This window comes from Ischnura elegans, chromosome 6, assembly GCF_921293095.1.
Source record: "Ischnura elegans chromosome 6, ioIscEleg1.1, whole genome shotgun sequence".
Classification (NCBI taxonomy): Eukaryota; Metazoa; Arthropoda; class Insecta; order Odonata; family Coenagrionidae; genus Ischnura; species Ischnura elegans.
The window spans coordinates 30672144-30694171 of NC_060251.1; the positions used below are offsets into that span (position 1 = coordinate 30672144).

The 22028-nt window shown below is 38.9% G+C and overlaps 1 protein-coding gene across 8 annotated transcripts in view; it reads left to right on the forward strand.

The window, feature by feature from the left end:
• The window catches only part of LOC124160269 (mucin-2-like), a 194001-nt gene that overhangs the window by 33478 nt on the left and 138495 nt on the right, over window positions 1-22028 (forward strand). For all 8 annotated transcript variants that reach the window (XM_046536092.1, XM_046536085.1, XM_046536089.1 and 5 more), the window contains exons 5-6: window positions 5085-5262; window positions 6880-7028. In XM_046536092.1, coding sequence (XP_046392048.1) covers window positions 5085-5262; window positions 6880-7028 — 327 coding nt within the window. The remainder of the gene's footprint in view (window positions 1-5084; window positions 5263-6879; window positions 7029-22028) is intronic.

A 22028-nucleotide genomic window follows, 5' to 3' on the forward strand; every position in this document is an offset into this window, starting at 1 on the left:
ATATTTCTCATATTAAATATTTGTGTAACGTTTAAAATGGGTTATTAATGCTCGTCCGTAAATATTATTATTATAAATCCTCATAACATAAATTGAAAACAGGCTATATGATGTGTATGATGATGGTCTCCATGCAAAATTTCACAATGTTATTCTTACGTTGGTCTCTTTTTTAGTTATTTTAAATGAGGTTTATATTCATTTCAATATGCCCAAAATTAAAAATAAACATTCCATATGTCATCACACAAGAGCACGAAAGGAAGTTATCAAAAACTAGTTGATGCATCAAATGCAAACATGTTAAAAATACATATTAAGTCTGAGAAGATACAGAGCTGTCCATTTTTAATCTTGACAAATGTGGCGAAGATTTTATTTTATTTATGTTGAAAACCTCTTGTTGACTTTGAAAATCTTTTTAAATGCATAAATTGCAACACATTTTAACACTAGTGAACTCAAATTGGATTCCAAATTTTGGTATCCAAAGACTTAATCTAAATGGAAAAGTTTTGTAAGCAAGGCAACGAAGGTGCACTGTACGCTGTTGGTTAAGTCTCTATCTCTCAGCAAAAGAGGCCAAGCCTTGCCAAAAATTATGGCTAAAAATTTCATGGGCATTCACCTCAATTGGTTACGGGTCCAGACCGCCCAGCTAGGAGTTGCTTTCAAGTAAATAGGAAGATGCATGCAAGATTGTTATAATTGCGTAGAGTTAAAGTTTGCTGTGGAGTCTTGTCAGTTCTGTGTTCTTCAAGAATGGATCTGGCAAAGCACATCATATCCCTGGCTGGAGAGGCAAACTGGCCAATTCGGAAGAAGATATTGCGGGACTTGTTGGATTACTACGAAGGAGTCCTATATGGAATCAATGGAATATTGGTGAAACCCAAGCCTCTGTCTCCCAATGCTATAGAAGATGAAACCAAAAAGTACTAGAAGGTCAGCGATCCATTCTGTAAGGCAAATAGTTATACTAAGTCAATAATTTCAAGTTCAGTGATTGACGCAATTTATGAGGAAATCATGGATAAATAGACAGCGTGTGAGGCAATGAAGTTAAATTTCGAAGTGTCATCCTGTTGGGATTTTATCTGACAACAGTGTGTTGTTATATGTTTCTCGTATGTTTGTTGTCTGCTTTTATAGTCTGTTTGTCTGCCGCTAGTGTTTCTGGTGTTTTGTTCCTTAGAGGAGTGTCTCTTCTGGTATGTCCAGTATAATATGTGACTGGTAAAATGCTCATTAAATATGTGCCATTTATACCTCAAATTGATTTTGCTAATCCACACTAAAACCAACAGATCCAAAGACAAGATGTTCAAAATATACACAGAGTTCTCTGTTTTTAGCTGGACTAATGGAGAGGATGTTTCGACACATGCCACGAGATTAAAATATTTGTGGTTTGAGCTAAATAGCAGCTTGAAAGCCAAAAATGAAAACGCTCTTCCATACTTGATTTTAGGATGTAAAGCCTTGCAAATTTCGTAGGGTGTATTTGAGAAATTCACATCCAGCTGAATGTTATTGTCGTAAGATGAAGGAAAGACTTTTGATGGGCTAATCACCAAGTTATGTATGTACGAGCAAAATTTTAGAAAGAGGGTGAGCACAGAGGGAAACACTGCAGGAGAAGCATTATTTGTGAAAAATGGAAAACCAAGGTCAAATCAAGGTCAGAAGAGGTCAAAAGGAAATGGCACTTGCAATTATGGCAAGAAGAAAGGGCATTGGGTAATTTCATGCAAGAAGTAGATTGCTGATGAATGACCAAAGAAGGGCACTCCTCAAAGCAATGCCATGGACAATAATGTTGCCCGAGGTGAGGTTGTTATTATTGAATATATATTTCAACTCCAGATGGTTTCATCTAAATGGTGGATTGGTAATGGAGCAATAAAGCATGTGATGCGTTTTTCGGATCTAGTTGTCTAGATCTATGAGTTTCAAAGTTCCTGCGTCATCAAGGCATCTGGATAGGCACCGTTGAAATTTTATCTTTCTCTGAAGAAAAGACTTTGAAAATGACGCTAAGAGACACTTGGTACATTCCAAATATTTTGTGAAACTTATTTTCTTTTTTAGCTGCTCAAGATAGGAATGAAAATTGCAAATTCCATTCCACAACAATGAAATGCTGGCTGGAAGTCAATGAAAGCTTAACACTGGGTAGAAGTTGTGACAAAGGCGGAACTCTGTACAAGACAGTCTTTGAACCAGTTGTTCCCGAGAAAAAAGAAAGAGTCTTCATTTTTGAAAATTCAACAATGCAGTTGTAACATTAGAGATGGGGACTCCAAGACAAGCAACATGTTAGAGAGATGCTCAAGGGAGAGTTTGGTATCACTGTGAAAATGGCAAGAGAATTACGCAAGCCCTGCATTTTTGGCAAGTCTAATCGTATAGCATTTGACACTCAGAGAATGGCAACAAGGCCTGGAGAACTTTTTTCCTCTTATCTTGTAAGCCCATTTTGCAAATCCTTTAGCAAACAACGCTTTCTAGTTATGTTCATAGACAGCTACACAAAGTTTCATAATTAAACAAAAGTCAGATGTCAAAATTGTGTTAAAAAAGGTATTAGCACATGCTAAGACTCTTGGGCATAACATTAAAGTGCTATTCAGTGACAATGGAGGAGAATTTGACAGTGAAGATATTTAGTACATTCTAGCAGAGAGCAGAATCACACAGAGACTGACAGTGCCATGCACACCTCAGCAGAATGGTGGCAGTGAGCATGAGAATCGAACAATTGTCAATATGGCAAACACCTTCAATTACTCAAACGGGGAAGTTGAATCTATCCTGATGCAATATGGGCAGAACAAGTACCAACAGCCATTTACATTCTTAATAGAACAGGAAAATTGGCAGAAAATGGAGTAAGTCTAGGGATTCAGTGAGCATCACAACATTGATTACTGCGGGATCTTCAGTCCTGGTGGCGAAGATGGGAACGATATGCTCATTACTCAGCATTGCAGCAAGTTAGAAGATACACCTGGCACAATTTGATGCGCCAACAGCATTTCTTTTAGGAGAACTTGAAGAAACAATCTATATGAAGCAGCCTCAAGGATATGAAGATGGAACCAGCAATATTTTTCAGTGGTAGAGAAGTATTTATGGACTTAAGCAAGCACCTTGATGATGGAATTAGGTAACACTAAGAGTATTCCTGCAACAACATGGCTTCAAGGGCACTGATTCAGATCTATGTTTATACTTTGGAGAGAGGAATAGTAGAAAGCTCATTCTTGTTATCTATGTAGATGATGGCAGTAACCGATCTACAAGAGATTGAAGATTTCATTGAAGAGTTGAAGGAGTTCAAAATCATTCAAATGGGTTTACGTGTGATTGTATTAAGCTGTAATGTATATAACTAGGTGGTCAACAAAAGGGAACCTAAAAGGCAGAAGCTAAAAAGACTAACTGAAATGCTCCTTTAATAAATGAAGGAAGTGCTAAGGGTTTTCTTCCATGTCAGCTTGTTTGTAGACAATAGATTCGCTGGCTATCCTGCCTGAAGAAAAACCCTGAAGAAATGCAGAGATCAAACCATCGCCATGGAAACCTATGTTCTAACAAGTGTTAACGGTATTTACCTCAATATTACAGAAGTTCATAGTTGATGGAAGGAATATATAGAGGATCTGTATGACAGCAGGAACAGGCAAAAAATGTTGAATATAGAGGAGAAAAGTGTTGCAGAGGAGTGTAATCTTGGCCTGGGGATCGTAAATGCTGGAACCTAAAGAGCCCTGCATGATATGAAGGCTAGGAAAGCAGTAGGAACTGACCATTAGGGTGAGACAAAAAAAGGTTTTTTTTCCTGATCAAATTTGCCCTGTGTGGGAAAGTTGTGAAATGATACCACAATCTCACACACCATTTTTTTCCAATTGGATCGTATTAACCACTGCCGCCCGAGCTCTAAAGTTTAAAATTTTGCAAAAAATCACGCTGATTTCAGAATCAAACGGTCATGAAGTCTAATTTTATGCAAATATGGGATAATGAATAATATTAAAGAGTGGATACAAGTTTATAGTTTATAAAATTGAAATTTGAAGTTTATATGACAAAATCTATGGCTCAAACAATGTCTATGAATAAACAACAAAAATAAAGTATAGACCGCCCACACAACACATATCAGTTTTGCCTAGGTAGAACATTGTTTTGAAAATTCTATTTTGGGGGCGAAATTGCAGATAAAATAATATTTATTTCAACTGAATTTAATTTTTTAGTAAATAAGTCATCATATGATAGTAAATAATCACACAAAAAGTAATAATAAGGTAAATTATTTTAAATTAACATCAATCATAATGATGAATAACATACCTGTGGAGCTATTTTCCACAAGAAATACAGCCAAGGCTGAGGAAGAGCAGAACCTAAGCACCAAGCATTTTACTTAGTAGCTCTCTGCTAGTTTCGCGAAGAAACTACCCAGAACTTGCCACGAGAAAGTGGCTACCATCAAGCTCCACCCGTGTCCCCCAACCACCCTTTCAAAGGACACGATTGTGTAAGCACGTCAATTACTCAGACAAAATTGTATTGTGATTTATTTTCGAATTTCGGCTGAATTTTTCTTTCTCTGATGCAAGATAATACCCATCTATGCCTTAATGCTGTACTATGCACACGGATTTTGATGCCACCGTGATCATTTGTACCATCCTTTCAACTGCTTGTGTGTAGCAGGGAAAGCTCTTTCCGTAACAAGGTCTTCCAAGTCTTTGTTTACCCAGAGCCACCTCAAAATCATGTTTTTTACATTACACGAAGATGCAGCATGAATGTATAGACATAACGTAAAAAACCCTACGATGGGCAGTATCACAGAACACACAAGATAAAGATTAAAAACTCACCTTAAGGTGGTAATGCCACCGAAAATTAAGTTATTAATGTGAGTTTTTAATCTTTATCTTGTTTGTTCTGTGATACTGCCCATCGTAGGGTTTTTTACGTTATTTACCTCGCCGAGGAACATTTCGAAGTGTGTATGTATATATATCACTCATTTAATTTTGTGACTCTTTTTGTATGTTATTTAGAACATCCGTCTGCACATCAATGACACTGACAACCATGAAACCAAATTCAGCAGGGAAAAGCTGTCTTACTCTTTGCCAATGCCCTATCCTCCTGGTTTGGAAATCACACAAGGCTCAAATTTATGGGCCTATGATTTTGATATCACCAGTGAAGTGGAAGTCTCTTTTGAAAATTCTTGTGAGTTCTTGTTTCTTTTCATTTGTTATTATTATTTGTACATTATTTTCCATTCTTAATTCTGTCACTTTCAAGAAACAGTTCTTATGGGAAACATTATACCTACTGAGGTGGATCAATCCCACACTCCATCTGGATAGATTTAAGAAAAAGGGGGAGAGGCTGTAAATATTTTAGGCTATAATAACTTCAGTTAGGGCAATAACAGCATGTATATTCACTACATATAGCTTAAAGAATGGAAAAATTTAAGCAACACCAAGAGAAAGGGAATTGTATAAATAAATTAGTAATAATTAAAAAACCTCAATGTAAATACCAACTCGCACATTATTACACACACATTACTTATGGTAGCAGAGGTCCAACCTAATGTAACTCAATTATTCTTCTTAATTATACACAATGTCATTGTCTCTTGTAACATATTTTTTCATCTGCACTGATAACTTATCAGCAACTCTTTTACCCTTGACAACTCTTTGCTTATTTATAAACTTCAACACTTTCCCTTGTTGATTTAAATTAACATTTCGTTAAAACAATTATTCGAACTGTGACTATCACACATCTTTGTTCATAATGATGTTTGAGTAATGTAGGTACTTGTCAAAAAAAACTATTCTGCCTGCAAAATGCTTTTACTGCGGCCCTGCAGTCATCATTCATTCCTAATGCAAATTCTTTTTAATTTAAGCAATCATTCCCTTCCTCCTCTGAAGCATTCTAGGCTTTACTTACCTGGGATTTCCCTCAAGCTCATCATGTATCCTATATACTTACTTCCTCCTCTATATGGCTGCTTGTTGGCATGCATTTACACCTGTGTCAACTCAAGGTGTGTGGGACCACCTCCTGCGTAATTCCAATCACTTACCTACCACTCTCTCAACAAGCTTCCCATTCGATACCAATGCTACCCGTGTTGAATTTCCTCCCCACAGTTCACATAGCGTTTCACCCACTCCTGTGTTTGTACCCACCATCCTTTCATCTCACCACATACATTCCCATCATATTTTATCTCCATTCCTATATGTATTTCCCTTTTGATATTTCCCAGCTTAAAGTTTGGCGTTCAAGATATGTGGTATGGATGGCCCTACCCAAGTCATTGGACATTATTTGTGCTAGTCTAGATTGTAGCCTAAGGCAAAGGAATCTAATTAATGTAAAACAACAAACCTAAGCCATCCATGGGTCTCAGTGAGCCACCTTTTTACTATCAGGTGTACTCCTAGCAGGGGTGAATCTAGGTCATGGTAATGGATGGTAGAGGGAAGGAGGGGAGTACAATCCCTTGTGCCTTTGTGGGATGATGTCCCTATTTGGGATAATGCATCTATACATACTTATACATAAGTGGCTTTTAGATATTCATCAATAATCTTCAAAAATTTTTTTTTCTGAATTATCTTTTTTACTCTTTTTATGGGGTTTTTATGGGGTTGGTTGCTCCCCTCACCCTCCTCATAATCTGCCCATAATCCCTTCCATGTGTCTAATAAAAGGTTTCATTTTGTTTGAATGAATCCATTCATTTTCAGACCCTCGTCTTTCAGGATGAGAAATTCCAGGGAAAACTTAACTTAAATTATATTATGATTTTATTCTCAGCTTTCTCGGATTACCTGGAATTAAAAACAGATGCACCAAAAGAGGCTGGTGGCTTGATGCCTGGGCATGAATCGAAGACAATCACTCTATTCCACATTCGCAGTAGCGCTCAACTTAACCAAGACTTAAATTTTAATCTGACAGCACGGGTAAGTTTTATGGCCGAAATCCTATCTCCTCCTTCCTCTCCCTAGTTTACCTAACATTCTTACCTCCAATACTGTTTTTGACATCTCTTTGTACTCAGCACCTGCTCCATCTATACCCTCTGTCTCCTCCGTATCTTCGTAAAAGTTGCCTCTCCTCACCCACTATTTCCACCGCTTCGTCCTTCCTCCTCTTCTCCATCCACTTCACCTTTCCATTCTTCTCCTCAAATAAATTTCGAACGCCTTCAATCTTCTCTCCTGGAACTTCCTTAGTTTCCATTTTTCCACACTATAGAGTGCTACACTTCAGATCAGACTCTTCACTAGCCTTTTCATCAAACACTTACATAACAATCCTCCTCTTCTATTCTTGACGTTGTTTAACACGTTGCGTACCAGGGTATTTAAATTCCTTTTAACCCTCTGTTCCGGCGGTTTTTTAAACATTACTCACTTAGCAAACCTTCCATTCGAAAAAATGCCATAACTTATTTAAAAATTAAAATTTTTTCATGCAATTTTGAATGCAATACTCACAAATAATTTCAGAATCTTTTTCTGGTGTGATACTCCATGAAACACTTTCCCTTGTGGAGTGGAATGCCGCAAGTTGAGCACACAAATCTTGTCTCTTTTCTAATTTTTCTCGTAGCGCACATTTTGCATCTTCTTGTGTGATATTTTTTCGTCCCCTTTCCCACAATAGGAACGAGATGGTGTTTGCTAAGGTCTCTCGATAAGCGCTGTGGGTGATCTCTTGAAGGGGCCCGTCCCGTTGGCTTATCATCGCAGTCATCGTCCGAGAATGATTCACTCGACTCCTGCCTACTCGCTGCCCACTCTTTGGTGGTCTGGAGCAAAAAGCTTTTGAATCGAACGCCATTATTTTTGTTTAGAGATTTATAAACTCTGAAAGCATTAAAAAGAGCGCAATTTATTAGCCAAAGCACGACTTTCTTCGACCATTTCATTGTTTTTCTCATGATGGAGTAATAGGATAAGTACATATCCGCCCTGTCAACACCTTTCATGCACTCATTGTATTTTAGAATACAAGTGGGTTTTCTGATTGCCTGTCCTGTAACCCAATCTTTTACCTTTGAGTTACCCATGCTTGCGTTATGAACAGTGCTAATCATTCTTACTTCCCCCCTGTCTTTCCAAACCACTAGTAACACCTCGCCTTTACGAGAGAACGTGCTCTGTCCCTTTTTCAAAGTTTTTGCCTCGCTCTTCAACGTGGGAGGGAGTCCCCGATTTGGTCTTATGGTTCCACACACTCTTACTTTGTTATCTTAGAGCAGTTCTGCAATTTTGTTGTTGTCTTGATAGACATGATGCCAAAGATTGAGATGTGGCTTCAAAAGAGACAAGATAGTTTGTTCTAATTTTTTCCCCTCGGCTGAATAAATTTCTAAATTACTAATGTAGCCAGAATCGCTTTCACAAACCATTCGAACTAGTAAACCATATTTTACAATTTTTGCAGGATTATAGGTCTTGATTTTCAATCTTCCTCTCCATAGAATCATGGCTTCATCAAGTGACAATTCCTGCTTTGGTTTACACACATTTTGAAATTTTTCAACTAAGTATTCCAGGGTGGGTCTTATTTTATATAGTCTATCCGAAGTATCTGAGAATGCTTCGTTATCACTAAAATGCCACGCTTTCCATATCTGCTCAAATCTGTTTCTCGTCAGTAGCTCTCTAAATATTTTTGTTTCGATGAAAGGATCTGTACTCCAATACTCCTTCAGTGTATCTTTCCTCACTTGACCCATCAGAATCAAAATAGAAAAGAATTTTTTCATTTCAGCCATGGTTATGTTTGACCACTTCCCTGTTTTTGGCGATTCTTTGTATTTATGCTTATTTTGACAGTAATACATATTGGATTGATGGCACATCATTTCAAAAAAATCATTACCAAGAAATAGTGAGACTACGTCAAGGATGTTATTGGAATTTTCTGGTAATCGCTTCACTCCAGGTTGGCCCAAAAATTGCTCTAAATGTCTCTCAAAATCTATTTTTTCCCATGAAGTAGAACTTCCTGCCAAAGTATTGTCTTCATTTTCACTCGCATCGGAGTCACTTTCACTGATAACTAGAGGAATACGTTTTCTAGTTTTCATATTCACCACAACATCAGAATCGCTTTCACTTTCGTCGTTATCTTCGTCATACCCTAATGGTACATCTGACAAATCATCAGCACACAAGTCTAACAAAATTTCTTCTTCATCCAAAGTGTTGTCCTTCCGATGTGATGCCGTAATATGGAATATTCTTATGAGTGGTTTTTAGAGCACAAATGCGTGCAAACCTTCAAGCGAGAAAAACTTGACACCAAATGTTCTATTCACTTGGACTCAGGGAAACACCAACTGCTCTTGACACATTAGGAGAGGAAACTAACCCAGAGGCAGGAAACAAGTAAGAGAGCATCATCTCCCTCCATGGCATGGACGAAAAGAACTGGGGGCCTCATTGTGAGTCCCCCAGTTCCTTTTGTCGAGAATGTTTATGTTGACGGAGCAGAGCAGTCCACTTGCTGAGAGTGCATCTCGAAGAAGCGGCGATGAAGATAAGGGTCAAACTCGCTCGATAAAACAAGGCCATGTGGATAAACTCTTTGGAAATAATAAGCCAAGTGTGTGGGGTAACTCAGGGAAAAAGATAAATAAGAAGCCAACGCTGGTAAGAAGAGGAACGCTGATTCTGGGTGGAGGTGTTGAGAATGGAAATATGTGCCTATTCGGGTATAATGCCTTTGGTTTAAACATGGTTAAAAAGCTAATGTTTAGAATATAACTTTACCCAATCAAACTTAATGATGTATCAATTCATTATTAATAACGAACAACAACTGAAAACGTTCTAACGAATACGGATTGCACGCTTTAAAATTGTTTTGGTTGACGGCCCTAAATGACGAGAATCTTCGTCATCCGTCCGGAACGTTCGGGAAAAAAATGACGAGAATTCTCGCCATCCGTACGCAACATGTTAATACATTTTATGATATTTCTTGGTGTTTAGGTCAATGTAAAACAAGTTATAGCCAACGTTTAGATTTATTTAAAATCATCCTCAGGGCTATGAAAGAGAAAACATGAACAATATAAAATACAAAGATTTGATTCAATGTCAAAATTTTTTGTGTATTCTATTCTGTTCTTTTATATATATAAAACATGCGGCCACTCATCAGCGTCAATTCAATGATTGCTACAATGTTTCAGTTTTAGCCTCCCTTCCCCCCACAGACCACCCACTCAAACTTAATTCTATTGAATTAAGTTACATTTGGCTATTCAAAGCATTCTTCCTCCCCGCTTAAACATCTACCGCTAATCCCTTAATTGCCTCAACCCACTTCTTTTCCCCCCCTCTTTGGACCCTACCTCCCCTCTATTTCCCCTTCCCTCAGCTATCCTTTACCCTCTACCTACAGTCTTTTATCTAACTCCGAGGAAGGTGGTAATGCCACCGAAAATTTAGTGAGTGTGAGTTTCTTATCTTTATCTTGCGTGTTCTGATACTGCCCATCCTAGGGTTATCCCATATACAGTGGAACTTGGTTAGTACGTTTCTGAAGGGACCACGAAAAATGAACGTACTAACCAGGAAAACGTACTAACGAGGAAAGTAAATAATAGCAGTCGGGGTTATTGCAATCAGTGAAAAAGTCGTCATAATTACAATTACTATCAGTAGTTCTCATAGGATCGCCTTCCTGAACTTCTTTCACATTTAAAATCAAGAAAATGAGCGCTACCATGAAAAACAATACCATGTGAATAAAAATCGCAATTTTTCATGGACATCCCGGAGAGGATTTCATGATTACGGCGTCTATCTCCCGTGATTTATCCTATATATATTTACAGAACGAGGACGAGTGAAGCTCAGACAAGCGAAGACAAGTCATTTTTCTTTCTCACAGTGTACTCGGAGAATATAACAACAACCCGGAGTAAGTCAACTGGTTTTTTAAACATCATAAAAATTGGGCAAAATTATATTGACTTTCAAGTTATGGCAACAGCCGTAGACATTCGCTTCTGGAATGATACCATTTCGATTGTAAAATCGATCGATATATCAACTGATGACACGCATGATTATTAGATTACGATGTAATTACAAGAAAATTTTATATTAAACAGTTGAAATTTACTTTCAAAATTTGTCTAATGTCGTCTGCTTTCGTTCCGAGATCAAGTATTTTTAAGCTAAGCTTCGCGTGGAGATCCAGAGGATCGTCTGCTCCCGCAACAGTAGTCAAGTAAATACGCACGACGTGGAGTTTATGGAGCAGTGCTGTTTTAGATAATGTGGGAATTGTCTAATACCGTTAAGACTCATTTCTTCATCATGATAACTCGTGCAATAGCAACAATTGCCCACTCACGAACTTTGTGCGCAGCAGTGGGCACTCCCAAGCTCCAAAGGCAACAGAAGGTGAGGAGCTCGGGGTGGGGAAAACTGGGGCTTCTTATTGGCTGTAGTTTTTCATAGTCAGACATTCCCAAAAAATGGCCGCATTTTATTTTTCATCACGTCACAAGAATTCAGAAATGCATTTGGATAAATTACGGTAGAAGAAAGAGATGTGGAATGAATGGAAGAATGTTAATGGCTAATAATAATAAATTAAATCATGAATTCAGACGTTTGCGACCCTTAAGAAGACACTAGAGAACGAATTGCGGGTTGCGTCACGGCAAGCAATTGAGCGTACTAACCAGGAAAGCGCAATTTTTTCAAATGTACTAACCAAATTCTTTTAACTGTATTTTGTTCGGATGGTACCGGGACCGAGGGAAATCGCCGTACTAAGGAGGAAAACGTACTAAGGAGGAACGTACTAACCAAGTTCGACTGTGTATATATATATATATATATATATATATATACAGTGGAACCTCGTTAAAGCGAGTACGGGCTATAGCGACACTCCCACTATAGCGAGACATAGCCGATGCACCGTCAATTGACCCTATAATAAGCGTGTTAAAAATTTCGTTTTTACGAGATCCTTTTGGTGCTGGCTCTCGCCATAGCGAGGGTTTCACAGCCGGAAGACTTTCATCAAGACTCCTTAACCTCTGTAATTGCTAGCGATCTGTTAGAAATGAAGTTAATGGAGTGCTCAGTCTCAAATTTATGTGGTAAACTGTCGTTCGATAAATAAGTAGTTAATTTTGGTGAAAATATTATGGCATTAGCATTCACGAATGCTTCATATTCTTTTGTTCCTCGGGCGGCAGAAAGCAGTCGGCAGCATACCCGCACGTCCGTGAGTTGCGTGAATAGAAAGCATTTGATGGCAGTCACCATGGCCAAAAAAACACCAAACACGTCTAAGCGAGAAAATAAAAATAAAGGAGTAATATGAGTGTCGAAATTAATTTATCTTCCCATTCGCTCTGCAAAATTAAAAAAAAAAAACAGAAGCGCCCATGGAATGCAGACGATTAATAGTTATAACCCAGTGAGAAATGGGTGGTGGAATCCACGTGGAGAATTAACGTGGATACCACGTGTTTTTGGTCATGGAATCAACGTGGAACCCACGTGGAAATTTAGTGGAAAAATTAAAACAGCTGTCCTAAAACCATTAAAACCTCAACCACTCTATTTCTAAACCTTCTATATATGTGTCTACGATTTTTCATGTGCTCTCATGGCTGCCTTTCCACGAATTATATAAAAATAGAATGTGCGATACATTTTCACATAACTAGCGTGGTTTCAGGATGATAAATGACGCAATGTCACCAGAGACTTAAGTTCCACAAATTAGAAATTCTGTTTAACATTTTATGCTAATCACCACAAATCCACTTGAAATCAACATGGATTCCACGTGGGTCCAACCACTCAATATCCACCACCACCAAATATCCACCACTCAACGTGGATTCCACGTGGGTTCCACGTGGATTCCACCACCCATTTCTCACTGGGAAGGAGCTTTGTTCGGGTGGTTTTGCCCATTCAAATCTGCGGGAACTTCTGAGAAAGGGGCTACGCCCAAGCCTAAAGCGGAATATTTCAGAGATAGATTGGGAATCGAGAATTTTAAGAGTGCAGAAGGTTGATTATACTAATGCGAAGCACCAAAGCGTTATCTCCCCTCATAATTTGCCGGCCTCGGTGGGGGCGGGGTAAAGTCCTCGCCTGCTAAACAAGAGGTCGTGGGTTCGAGTCCCGCCTGGGTAGTTTTCCCTATCCAGGGCATGGTTGTTCGTGTACGTTTGATTGTTAAAATTTGTTGAATACCTCGATCTAAAATGGCCAATGTGAGCTGTATTCGGTGGTTTAGGAAAAAAAAAAAAAAAATAAAAATAATTGCTGGTGCTGCCTGCGGTGTAAACCCGAAGTCGTGGAAGAAAGGACTCCGATCATAAGTATCTTTAGAATTATTCCCCGCGTCATATAATATAGACGAAAAGGAACTTTTTTTACATACAACTCCCCGACAAAACCCTTGCAGTATGAGGTATTTCTTGTAATGATGCCTCTAAAGGTAGGTAGTGCGCCTTAGCGATGATGTAGGATGTACGAAGCAATGGTACTCAGCGTGAATTGTCCGGATGGACGCATTTATTCTCCGTTACGGATTTACAAGGGTGAACTATTCGCGTCAGTGGTTGGAGTCGTACTGGCGCTCTCTTTTGCCTCGTGGGTAGCCGAGCATCCCCTGGTGGCCGCTGGAAGAACTCGTCGTGAAAATACGTCGCGAGCGTAACACTCAAAAAGAAACTTTTTTTCAACAACGGCAATTTTAATCGCATCATTTTTCAAGCTTAGCAAACTTTTTACCGTAGATATTACTTTATCTGATAGAAAAAGTCTTCCAAGGCGGGAACTTTATACAACCTTCCACCGTTTTCGCCTGTAGAAACAAATGTAATGCGTTATTTCACTTCACTGCCGCTTAACGTACAGAAACAATAAACATACACCAATGGAAACATTTGAGGCATTAAATAACCGCGATACTGTTCTATCAGTTAATTTTTGAATTTTCAGTGGAAAATACCGATATAATAGAATGATCACGTAAATGAACTAATTAAGTGCGTAGAAAAATGGCTTCGTCGGTTGTGCATTGGCATAATGATTGACGAAACAATGTTTTCCATGATTTTTATTCAGTGCGGCACTTATAAATTGTTTGAATAGTTAGTCGTTGTTTGAGTAAGGAAATTTAGTGATGCAAAACAACATCGCCTTTCGTCTGGATTTATTCTTACGTTTATCGGATAGATGTTTATCTGTCGCCGCACCACTCCTGTTCCTGTATATCTGTTCGTAACAGGTATATTGGCTATTATTTGCTCCACCTCCAGTAAAGTGACAATTCGATACAGCGAGTGTTTATTAGAGCACCGCGGGGTGTCGTTATATCAAGGTTGCACTGTATATATATTGTCAAAATGAAAACATCCCAGTGATCAATCTATCATCTGCCTCCTTAAACAAAGAAGAACTTTCCCTCCTCAGCAAAGGCCTTTCCTTCTCTCCCACCCCTAAAGTGCGCCATGTCCCCTTAGTCACGGATATTATGCAATTTTGCAGAAATCTAAGGTGGAAAGCCTTTTGGGATACACAGAAAGAACTAAATACTCCAATTCCTCCCCATAGTGCCCTTTCCAGGTTTCGACCACCCTCGACCCATGAACCTAAACCTCTCCCAACCGGCCACCCAATTGAAATTTTTATAGATCTGCTGCTTTCAAAAGTCTGCAATCATTCCCTCCTAAAATCTCTTCAGCCCAAACCCAACCTTTCTCAATCGGAGAACATTGCCCTCCGAAAACTCATCCACAATCCTGATATAGTCAAAACCTCAGCTGACAAAGGATCCACAGTAGTTCTCCTGAACACTTCTGATTACATTAAGGAAGCTGAAAGACAACTGACTGATACCTCCTCATACCCACTCATGCCTCATGACCCTAACCCCACCTTCCAGGAAAATATCAAGTCTTTTCTCAAGGAACATGCCCCACCGGAAGGCCTCTCTTCGTCTGACATCTCCATCCTTTCCCCCCAAACCCACGTACTCCACATTTTTACATTTTGCCAAAAATACATAAACCTAACAACCCTGGCCGTCCTATTGTCTCATCTTGCAACTCACCCACGGAAAGAATATCCGCATTCATTGACTATTACCTCCAACCACTAGTTTTGTCTCTACCATCCCATATCAAAGATACGTATAACTTCCTAGACCGTCTCCAATCCACCCAAATTCCTCCTGACACCCAAATTACCATGGCCACCATAGATGTCACTTCTCTCTACACATCAATTCCTCATTCTGAAGGTCTTTCCTCCCTCCGCCACTTCCTTTCCCAACGCCCAACTCCTCATACCCCTAACACCGACTTCCTCTTAGGCCTAACTAATATCGTCCTAACACACAATTCGTTCTCATTTAATAATAAGCATTATTTACAGATCAAAGGTTGCTCAATGGGTAGTAGATTCAGTCCCTCCTACGCAAACCTCTACCTAGGCCACTTTGAACAAATTTTCCTTTCCCAATATCCATTGAAACCCCTCCTTTGGCTCAGATTTATTGATGACATATTCCTCCTATGGCCACATGGTAATGATTCCCTCAAAAAGTTTATTGCTACTCTCAATCCCTCATCCTCTCTTTCTTTCACCTCAACCATTTCTAATTCCCAGATTACCTTCCTTGATGTCAATATATCTCTTGTCAATAACAAATTTCTCACCTCTGTCCATGTAAAACCCACGAATAAGCAGCAGTACCTTCATTTTAGCAGTTGTCATCCATCCCACACTAAACGCTCCCTTCCCTATTCCCTTTCTATTCGAGGCCACCGTATCTGTAATAATTCTGATGCCTTAAATAATTTTCTTCACAACCTTCACCGTTCCCTCCTCCAGAGAGGCTACCCAGAGTCCCTCCTACGTAAAAAAATTCTCAAACACAAATGCCCCCCAGAACTGTGCAATAGAAACAAACCACGAGACCTTTCCCTCTGCACCACTTACTTTTCTGGAATACAATCCCTGCAATCTATCCTTAAAGACCTCTTCCCTATTCTAAAAAATAATAAGGCGACATCCAATCTTTTTTCCAAACCCCCTACTGTCACATTCAGACGACCTGCAAACCTTTCAAATTTATTCCGCTCAACTAACCCCTTACAGAAGTCACCCACTACTCTCGATAGCACACCTTCGCCCTGCGGTCGTCCTAGATGTAAGACCTGCTCAATTTTTACCCCTCCTTCTATCCCTAGTCATCTCGTCTCCTATCTACCACCACCTCCTGCGGCCTCCTGTACTTCAAAAAATGTAGTTTACCTAATTCAATGCAAACACTGTCCCTCCTTTTATATAGGCAAATCCTCAAATCCCCTTAACCTTAGAATCAATAACCACAGGGCATCTTGCACTTCCTCTGAATTTGCGTCCTTCCTGGTGGCGAAACATGCCGCCACTCATCAGCGTCAATTCAATGATTGCTACAATGTTTCAGTTTTAGTCTCCCTTCCCCCCACAGACCACCCACTCAAACTTAATTCTATTGAATTAAGTTACATATGGCTATTCAAAGCATTTATTCCTCCCGGCTTAAACATCCACCGATAATCCCTTAATTGCCTCTGCTCACTCTTTTCCCCCCTCTTTGGAACCTACCTCCCCTCTATTTCCCCTTCCTTCAGCTATCCTTTACCCTTTAGCTACAGTCTTTTACTTAACTCCGAGGAAGGTGGTAATGCCACCAAAAATTAAGTTATTAAGTGAGTGTGAGTTTTTAATCTGTATCTTGTGTGTTCTGTGACACTGCCCATCCTAGGGTTTTTTACGTTATTTACCTTGCCGAGGAACATTTCAAAGTGTATACATATACAAATATATATATATATATATAAATCCCGCTATCATTTTGGCACCCGTTAATGAGCAGTTTGCATTCAATCTGGCGTCCGAGTGTAATTTGGCGGCCGTATACCGGATGCCGGATTACAAACGTGTAAAAATCGCTGGAATCGACTAATTACATCACGTAGACCCTATTTCCGAAAATTAGTATGGACGCCAATTTGTTAGCAATATGTGCAAATTTCGTATATTATTAGTTCGGCATAATTCCGGGCCGAGCGGCGCTGACCGCGGTGAATACCGTGCCCCCGAATATCTCCTTACAGTCTAAGCAGCAAGTGGCGTCCACTGCTTGGCAACACCGCTCTGCCTGGTTCTGCAATGAATTTCTCTTGCCCAGGCGTCTTCGAGGAGTTTTGATCCCTCGGCGGACTGCGCGGCAGCCGAGTGCGCGTCATTCCGCGCTACCGCTCCGGTTTTTACTTGGTCCAAAGTCATTTAAAAGGACTTGCGCTGTGTTAACTTCAATAACAACATAACTGCTATCACGGTATTTTAATTGGCACTAAAATAATTCTCTGAGGGGATTTGAGTAAAATAAATAAGGATTAGTGTATCAGGAAAGCCGTCTTTTCAGTATTAATATTTTGCGCAAAAAATCAAGAGAAACAATGAATGCGACTGATTTTACTATCCCCTAAAAGTATAATTGGATACCTATGTTCTTTATCATATAACCACTCGCATATTTTCTTGATTACAAGAAAATAAAAGAAGGCCTAATAGCAGAGGGAGGAGACAGGGGAGGAAAGACTCGCGATCTGAAGGTCCCCGCATATCGTATGAATCGAAAAACTAACGCTGTATTCGTGGGAACGAAAAATAAGAGCGATTCTCAGAAGAAGGGAATGCAGGAAGCTTGAAAAAATAAATGAAAGTCAAAGAGCAAAGGAAGGGGGCAGGGGAGGAGTGACTCATGATTTTTAGGTTCCAGTATGTTGTATGCATCGAAAAAGCAACGCTATATTCGTGGGAACGTGAAATGTGAGCGGTTCACAGACTAAGGGAAGGCAGGACGATTGAAAAATAAAAGAAGGCCTAAGGGCAGAGGGAGGGGGCAGTAGAGGAGAGACTCAAGAGCTCGAGGTTTCCGTAGGTCATATGCGTCGAAAAACAAATGCTATATTCGTGGGAACGTGAAATATGAGCACTTCCCAGACGAAAAGAAAGCAGGACGATTGAAAAAAAAATAAAGCCAAAAAGCGAAGGAAGGTGGCAGAGGAGGAGTGACTCGGGATCTCAAATCTATTTTTATTTCGTTGGAAGGGGGTAGAGCGGGAGGACGTGGGAGAAAGTGTGGGTGCTTGGAAGGGGTTCCCCTGGACTGATACAAAATATTTATTTTATTTTATGCTAAGGCTTTGAGATTTATTGGGTAATTCATGTCCATTTTGTACAAGTACCTACGCATAATACTCACGTGTTTTGAGAGAAAAGCAAATTGGGTGAATATCAATTTAAAAATTAATGAGATAAGAGATCACATTTAACACGTCGATCTTAAAAAACATTAGTGATTCATTTTATTTATATGTCAGCGTCAGTAACATGGTCTGATTGTGTAGCAATTCCATACGGCGTATCTACAGTTTTATCTACTACCCTACAGGTTTGGGTGTTAGACGATTTTCGTCAGATATTCTGGAATTATGCTCCAACGTAACCACTTGTAAGAGCTGTTTGTTCCTTAACTTCAGTAGAAAAACCCACGAAACTTGAAATTACAATCCATTAATCATAGAAACCTGTACCACTGTTGTGTTTGCTCCTGATGCTTGTTCTGTAGGAAGAATGATCTCGTCACTAACGTCAGATTTTCTCTCTTAGTATTTGTATTTCGATATAAACTAATTGGCGAGAATTACAAACATTCGCTTTTCTCATTGTAACAATGGTAGTAGATCTACAAGCCAAAGTAATTCCGGGGTGGCTGTGAACCGAAGTGCTTTCTTCATGAGGCATTGGTTCTTAGTCCTTTTACTAACTCATTCTTTGGAATAGTTAAACATTTCTTCCCACGGCTCCGCAACCCTTTGGCCAAGACTAATGTATCATATACATAAGAGAACGAAATGTATTCAGCTGGAAGTAGAAATATATTTTGAAAAATAAGAGCCTCATTCCCTGAGGATCTCATCCACATTTAATGATGCGTCTTATTTCATTACAAGGAAATGGATTATTTGGAGAATCAAGCTGGTTTTTTTAGAGCATGGTACCTCAGAGGCACTATTAATCTCACTTATAGCGGATTCAATTTATTTTCGGATTTAATGAATTTGTCGTGACAAAAGGAACTAATTAGCAATATTTCAATCGTAATAATGAAAGTACTCTCGAAGATGGAACTTAAATTAGTTTTTAATTGGTTGAAGATTCCAAAGGTATACTTCTAAATAGGCCTGAAAAATTTGGAAAGAATATTTTTATTACACCTGTACGGCAAATGTGATTCATTTATTCCATTTGCTTGCAAAATGTCAGTAGCGGCATTCATAAGAAACATAAGCAAATAATATCAAGTAGACCCCACTGTTCAACCTTCAGATATTATCAGCAAATTTAAAATAATGTATTTTTTTACACTTCGTGATTTTAATTATAATCAGTGTTGAAAAATTCACACAAAATAAGATAAAGGGATAAGTTGAAACAATAGATTGAACTGGGGGATAATAGCATAAAATTGTCACTTAAATCCTGCTAATAGTTCCAGTTTCAAAAATTCTTATAGACCAAGTTCCACGATTTAAGTTTCAATGGCATATAAAATGCTTCATTTGTACTCCTATTTTCCGCCTTTCATTTCAATGAATTTCATTCCATAGATTATCAGTCACAGATCACATTCTTAAATCGGTTTATCAGAATTCTCTCTAACAAATGGAGTCGCCATTTTGAGTTAGAAAAGAATCTTCCAAGTACACCCATGCCTCGTATAGCGCAATTCCGATATGGCGCAAATTAATTCTTCGGGGAAACATCCCAACGCAGTGTAGCCTAATCAAAAAAAATTTAACGCTCCCACGATAAAAGTTTAACTTGCGCTAAGTACGCACGAAATTGCTATAATTTTATGCATATTAATAGTACTGCTTGCGTCAAATCTTATTTGTTTATACATTATTCGAAATCCATTGCTGAGCAAAGGCCAAAAGCATTACTCGTCATTGAGTCCATATAGCCGGCCTACCGAAGTAATTTATCTCGTCTCCTTAACAGAATGACAATTGTTAATTTAGATTATTAATTATGCCTGGAGCTAGTGGAAGTGAGTTATAAGAAAGTAATACGGTTTGAGACGTAATTTTTGTCGTCATAGGTTATCTGGCGATTGACTATCAGGTAGAGGGTCTACGCTTAAGCCTTCAAGGTCATCGGTATTCACGGGGGAGAAATGGAGGGGTGGTGGAGTTGCGTTTGAAAAGCATCAACACACAAAAGGGTCTGCTATAGTGTCTCAAACACAAAAGCTTCGTTCTCTCTCAGCTGTCTTAGGCCCTCTGCGTCTCAGGAATACAGTTCCGCAGTAAAAGGTGATTTCGATAAATCCATAAAGAGTAAAAGTCCAGAGAAAAATGGCAAAAAATAGGAATGCAGGTAGAAAGATCAAGAAGTTATCAAGGAAAACCATAAACCTAGAAAATAAATTGTAAGAGGTAAATTGCTTTGAAAATGGAGAGCGTGAAAGCGATATTGCGCGGTAGGTTAAACTCGCGATGTCTTATTCTGAATAAAGACGAAGTTAAAACATTAGTGACCTCAGCCGCACCCACTTTAACCTAGCGCTCAGTACATACGGAAAGTTCATTATAAATTAGTACGAAAAGGCAAGGTTGGTAATCGCTCCAAGAAATTTAGTGAAAACTCCGGTTGGTTTCAGTTTTTTACACGGCAAGCAGGTATTTTCAGTGCGGCGATATCAGGTGAATCTGCGAGTGTTAATTGCGGAGTCGCCGCAACATTTTCTGATGAACTCGAAGCTGAGATTGAAAGTGGCTCCTTTCTTCCTAAACTAGTTTTTAGTGCTGACGAGACGATATTGTTTCGGAAAAGAATGCAATCTCGTTCATTCATTTTCAGGGAAGGAAAACTGGGTCAGATTTCAAGGCATTTAAAGACTATTTCACGTAGCTGCTAATGCCTAATGGGACTTCAAATTAAAGCCAACTCCCAAATCCCAAAAGCCCAAAATAAAGCCCAAAATCACAAAATAGCTGCAAATGAGGTAAGGCATTTTTTTCGAGGATCAAAGAAACAAATAGGTGTGCCAACCTGATAAACTTAAAATTACCATAAATACGCAAATAATCTACCCATGCCCCAGTTACCCCGAAGCACCTTATATCCCGAACAATGCATAACATTTTTGGCGTTTCGTTACTTTCTTTTTTTCTTACATAGGAGGCCATCTGCTTCCTGGCTTCTTAAATGGTTATATCTGATATAACCATTGATATAAATGATACATGTGGCAAATAAATTTTTAGGAAAATACGTAATAAAGTCAAAAAATCTTTTAAAGTTATGAAATAGTAAATTCAGAAAGCGCTGGATACTGTCGAATATATTAAATAATTACTAGCAAGACCCCTATAGGAGTATCAAATTCCAGGTGGAGCTAGTAAAAAGTAAATAAAATTAGTAAAATACAGCTTGTGAAAGGCGTTAATTCACTCAAGCTATAGCGGAATAAAAATAAAAAGTTGTTTTTTCGTATAAAAGAATTATTTTTACTCGTCCTACTCAATGGATAACCATGAAGGCAATATCGCAAAACAAAATCAAAGGCACCACACTAAAAATGCAAAAGCACTTTCAAAAGATAGAAGCAGAATCATCATTTACACATGAATATAATCGCTTAAAATATTGTCGCCACAAAAACGTTCTTTGGGTACATCTGGGACATTTCCCAACGCCCAGGATACAATGAAGTCTCTCTTTACGAAAGGAGCAAGCGTGGTAAAATGCTGTCGACGCTGATATGGCAATGCACGCAGCCATTGGAATAGCTATCCGTGCACATGAAATTATTGGAATCAGCCAGCA